Source organism: Lipotes vexillifer, unplaced genomic scaffold (genome assembly GCF_000442215.2).
Source record: "Lipotes vexillifer unplaced genomic scaffold, Lipotes_vexillifer_v1.1 scaffold1094, whole genome shotgun sequence".
Lineage (NCBI taxonomy): Eukaryota > Metazoa > Chordata > Mammalia > Artiodactyla > Lipotidae > Lipotes > Lipotes vexillifer.
This window is the reverse complement of record NW_006792775.1, coordinates 57,425-62,217: the sequence shown is the minus strand read 5'-3', so window position 1 is coordinate 62,217 and position 4,793 is coordinate 57,425. Positions and strand designations below refer to the sequence as shown.

Below are 4,793 nucleotides of genomic sequence, written 5' to 3'. Positions count from 1 at the left end.
CGGTTCCACCAGGCTCCTCTACCTGGGCCACCCGTCCCTGCCCCTCTGCCCTTCGTTGAGCACCCACCTTCCTGTCCTCCTGTTGGGCAGCATCAAACGTGAAGCTCTGGCAGTTCTGCAAAGAGACCCGGAGGCTCAGAAGGCGCAGGCCCACCGCGGCAGAACCCGGGCTCCGTGGACAGGGACCTGAGGCCGCAGGCACCGCTTGGAACAGATGGCGCCCCAGCCCCCACAGCAACTCCTCAGAGACTCGGCGCTCCTCCCCGCCGCGCTCCCTTCCACCCTCAGCCCCTCGCCACGCTCACCACTCACGCCCCCGCCGCCGGCCACGCGTGCGGACCCCACCCGGCCCCACCTCCTCCCTAAACGTCCCGCGTCCACAACTCCCGCTCACCTCCCGGTTGTATGCGCGCAGAGCCTCCATAACTACGTCCTCCTCCCCCGTCTCCACGGCATCTGCAACCGCCCGGGGCTCCATGGCGGCCCCGGGACCCAGCGCCGGGAAAGCAGGAAGAAGCTCGCTTCACGGTTCCCGGCCTGCGTCTGCCCGCCGCGCCCAAGCTCGGCGTACTGGGGTGGCCGCGACCGGGCTTGCGCGGCACCGCGGGGCGGGGCCTGGGAGGCGCGCGGGGGAGGCCGGGACGAGGCGTGCGCAGCGTCGCGGGGCGGGGCCTGGGAGGCGCGCGGGGGAGGCCGGGACGAGGCGTGCGCAGCGTCGCGGGGCGGGGCCTGGGAGGTGCGCGGGGGAGGCCGGGACAGGGTGTGCGCGGCGTAGTCTGGGCTACGCGCGCCTTAAAGTGGCGAGCCCTGGAACAGCCCCCCCGCCCCCAGGACCCGAAGGCTTTGCCGCCAAGTGAGCTTGGGCTTCAAGATCCGACTCGGTGATCGTCCGACCTCTGGGCCCGAATCGCCCCTGAACCCAGCGGCGAGCCTCGCTTCTTGGACCGGAATTCCCTGTAGGAGAGGACCTCAGCCCCCCACCCCTCCATCACACGAACACCAACACTCCTCTTGATGCACAGGACGAATGAGATGTCCAGGAGAAAGCCGAGGTGGAAAGGATGTTGCAACTCCGGGACCACTTGGTTTCTAACCAGGCGTTTGAGTGCCTACTGCATGCGAGGAGCCGGGATGCGGGTGAACAGGACCCAAAGGTCCCTGCCTTCGTGCAGCTTATGTGCCAGAGGTGAAGACCAAGACAAGCGGGCAAAGGAGACGACGTTAGGCGTAGTGTTGTGATCGAATAAGAAAAGGGGCTTGATGGACCGCAGGGAGACCTGAAGAAGTGCCGTTGTTGCTGAGGCCGGTTGGTAAGACGTGAACCAGGAAAGGATCTGAAAGAAGGTCATGGAAGGTAGGAGTGGCCAGTGCAAAGGTGGGAATGGCCGTGGTGGGAGATAGAAACGTCATTGTTGTGGCTGCGAGAAAGGGGAGAGTGGGGAGGGGAGGTCAGGATGAAGGCAAAGCCTGGTCATGTGCGGTGACTTCCTTGCTGTTTAAGCAGGCACACCTGCTGGTCCGGCCTGGCCTCAGTTTACTACTTGAAAAGCAGAGATGATAGAAGTTCCCATTTCAGTGGATTGTCAGGCGGACTAAATGACACGCAGCAAATGCTCCATTACGTTAGGTGGTAACTTATAGTCCATCCACTGGGCAAGAAGGCTTTGTTGAGCGTCTGCTTTGTGTCAGGCCCCCTGTCAGTGCCCGGGTGCAAAGTCGAGAAGCGCTGGCCCTGCCGTCCCCGCCCTCGCGCTCCCACCCTTCTGCCCGGCTTCTTGTTTTCTTCGGAGCGCTTCACCCCTGCGACTCCTGCACTGCTCGCTGGCTCCAGGCGCTTTCTAGGCACTGATCTCCACTTTGTCCCGCCGGCAGTAACTGGAGACGGCCTTCGCACCGAGTCCGCTTCTTAGCCGCACCCAGCCGGGCGGGCCGGGTCGGGCCTCAGGACCCGGGCGGGGTCGCGGCGAGGAGCCTCTCGCCCGGGTGAGGGCCCGTGAGCTCTTCACAGTTAGGACCTGAAGCCGCCTTAGGCGGGAATGGCTGCGGGAGTGTTTGTCGGCACCCTAATTGACACTAAAGACACTAACCACCCAGGGGTCCCAAGAGCAAAGGGCTCGCCCCATCCCCAAGCCAAGCTGTGGAAGAAACGTCAGGTCCTCTCCTTCCCACTGCCGCACCCCCGCGGCCGGGACCTCGGCCGGAAGTCGGAGGGCCTGAGGCGGAAGGGGCGGGACCGGAAGCCGCTTTCCGCGAGTGTGCCACGTCAGAGAAGGTTGTGGCCGATCCGTTGACGGGTCTCCGAGTCGGAGCTGGACGGGATGGCGGACTGGGCCCGGGGTGAGTGCGGGAGAGCCGAGGCGGATGGCGGCGGGGCCCGCCGGAACCGACGCCGCTGCCCGCAGGAGCCGCCTTTGCCTGCCCCCCTTCCCGCTGGGTGGCCTCGTCCGGGAGACCTTCGGGGCGGGCGGCGACGGGCCAGGGCGGCCGGGCTGCAGCCAGCAGCGCGGTGGAGGAGTCTCTGGGGCCCTGTGGACGCTCCTGCCCAGCTGCTCCGTGAAGCTGCGGGGTCCGGAGGCTCGCAGTCCCCACCCCTGCGAGATGGTTCTGTCCGGGACCTCGGCCGGGCTGCCTGGTCGACGGGTCCCAGAGGCTAGCCCCCTCGGAGTGGGGGCTGCGCGTGATGAGAGGGCCCAAGCAGGCCGCGTACGGACTCGGGCTCGGGGTGCCCCACTTGCCCCCTGGGAGCCCCTCTTCTCATTTGCCAAGTGGAATGCTGCTGCTTGTTTCGCTGGGCTGTTGTGACCTGTAAGGAATTAATGGATCCAAGGGGTTGGTAGGACGCTAACGCCTCTAATTTTGGGGTCTGTACACATTCGTGGTTCTTAGGGCTGTGCTCCTATTAGGTAAGTTTCATTGAGGCATCTGGGCCAAGGCAAGTATGCACTCTGAACTCTGAACTCTGGGGGAGGCAGTTGTCACACACCCGATAGGATGGTAATTTTATTTGTTTGGTTTTTTGTTTGTTTGTTTTTGTTTTTGTTTTTTTTGCGGTACGCGGGCCTCTCACTGTTGTGGCCTCTCCCGTTGCGGAGCACAGGCTCTGGACGTGCAGGCTCAGCGGCCATGGCTCACGGGCCCAGCCGCTCCGCGGCATGTGGGATCTTCCCAGACTGGGGCACGAACCTGTGTCCCCTGCATCGGCAGGCGGACTCTCAACCACCGCGCCACCAGGGAAGCCCTAGGCTGGTAATTTTAAATCACCAGGCCCAGCTTCTGTCGTGGGCCAGGTCTCAGCAAACACCATGCTCTGGGTGTCATACAAGGCCCTGTGTGGGGTGCAGAAGTGAGCAGACCTAGGCCCTGCTCTTGAGATCAGTCTCAACCTTTGTTACTAAGACTCTCCTAAGGCTTTACCAGAGTTCACTGGTTTTCTCTGAGAACAGGTTTTGTGTACGTCGCTGGTGATATATCCATGGAGGGATGGTACGGGTTCTGTCACAGAATGTCAGAAAGTGCTGGTTGGACTGAGCGCTTTGGAGGTGCCTACGCATCCCAGCCTGGATGAGTACACAGGACATGTGCTAACGCACACTTGTTTATACAGCCTGTCTTGTGTGTGGAGTCCACGTGTTGGATCCTGGGTTAGGGCGGGACCTGGTCAACAGACTCAGGAGGGCCCAGTACCTCCGGACACCCGACTGGGCCAGATGGGATTGGAGCGAGAGCCCTGAGGCCACAAAGCGTCCAGGGGATGCTCGTGGGTGGATGCTTGCCCTCAACCTCTGTCTTTTCTCGCAGCTCAGAGCCCCGGCGCTGTGGAGGAGATTCTAGACCGCGAGAACAAGCGCGTGGCTGATAGCCTGGCCTCCAAGGTCACCAGGCTCAAATCGGTCAGTGGTGGTCCTCTCCTTTTCCCTCCGCCTAGCATCCTGGAGGGGGTATCGGAGGGAGGGTGAAGACCTGGAAGGGTCTCAGGTAGTTCCATCATCCTTGTCCCGTCTGTGGCACACTCACCTGTGTGTGGCCCAGGTGGCATTTGGATCTCCTGACCTCTGCTGGTCTTACTGGGGGTCAGGTGCTGTCCGCTGTGTTTGTCCTGGCCTGACCCTGCCTCTTCTGTGTTCTGACCAGCTGGCCCTGGACATTGATAGGGACGTGGAAGACCAGAACCAGAGCCTGGGCGGCATGGTAAGGCCCGTGTTTTGTGAGTGTCACGGTCACCTCTGCTCCCCACCGCCTGCTGTGCAGCCCCCACATGTGTGTGTGTTGTGGGGTCGCCGCCCTTGTGTGATGATGATGGGATTCCTTCCTCAGGACACGGATCTCACGAGTGTGACGGGCCTCCTCACGGGGAGCGTGAAGCGCTTTTCCACAATGGCACGGTCTGGGCGAGACAACCGGAAGCTTCTGTGTGGTATGGCTGTGGGCCTGATCGTGGTCTTTTTCATCCTCTCCTACCTCCTGTCGAGGCCAAGGACGTGAACCAGTGGGAGCTGGCTTCTGCAGGTGCCTCGGGCAAGCATGGTCCACCTCTGCCTGGCGTCCTGGGCCAGAGAACTTAACGACAAAATACTCCTTTGAAATGATGATTGTGGCTTAGGAATCTTGTTCCTGTGTGGCTGGGAGCCTCTGACCCAGTGAACTTGTGTTAGCTGGTCCCATGTGTGCAAGGGGCCCATCTTCATGGGGTAGCCAAGGCCCACTTCCTCTGCCACCTTGGGTGCTAGAAGCCCCAGCAGAGTTAGGTCCAAGCAGAGCAGCTGGGAATCCTGGACACGGTCACCTGTGAACAG

General features: G+C 62.2%; 2 protein-coding genes across 3 annotated transcripts in view; one reads left to right on the top strand and one right to left on the bottom strand.

Annotated features, from left to right (window-relative positions):
• RIC8A (RIC8 guanine nucleotide exchange factor A) overlaps positions 1 to 568 on the bottom strand; it is a 5,467-nt gene extending 4,899 nt beyond the window's left edge. Inside the window, exons 1-2 of one of the 2 annotated variants that reach the window (XM_007465903.1) lie at positions 395 to 568; positions 68 to 115 (exon numbers count right to left, since the gene is read on the bottom strand). In XM_007465903.1, coding sequence (XP_007465965.1) covers positions 68 to 115; positions 395 to 478 — 132 coding nt within the window. In that variant the 5' untranslated portion in view covers positions 479 to 568. The remainder of the gene's footprint in view (positions 1 to 67; positions 116 to 394) is intronic. The other variant, XM_007465904.1, reaches the window with a different exon arrangement.
• Positions 569 to 2,318: 1,750 nt separating this feature from the next.
• On the top strand, positions 2,319 to 4,482 carry BET1L (Bet1 golgi vesicular membrane trafficking protein like). The gene is made up of 4 exons (XM_007465902.1): positions 2,319 to 2,337; positions 3,799 to 3,890; positions 4,132 to 4,188; positions 4,315 to 4,482. The coding sequence occupies exons 1-4, from the start codon at positions 2,319 to 2,321 to the stop codon at positions 4,480 to 4,482; spliced, it is 336 nt and encodes a 111-aa protein (XP_007465964.1).
• The last annotated feature ends 311 nt before the right edge of the window (positions 4,483 to 4,793 follow it).

Excerpts from the sequence above, each read along its gene's own strand:
- BET1L (XM_007465902.1), top strand. Across the intron at positions 3,891-4,131 it reads AGGTCACCAGGCTCAAATCG|CTGGCCCTGGACATTGATAG; the intron begins GTCAGTGGTGGT and ends TGTTCTGACCAG. Across the intron at positions 4,189-4,314 it reads ACCAGAGCCTGGGCGGCATG|GACACGGATCTCACGAGTGT; the intron begins GTAAGGCCCGTG and ends TTCCTTCCTCAG.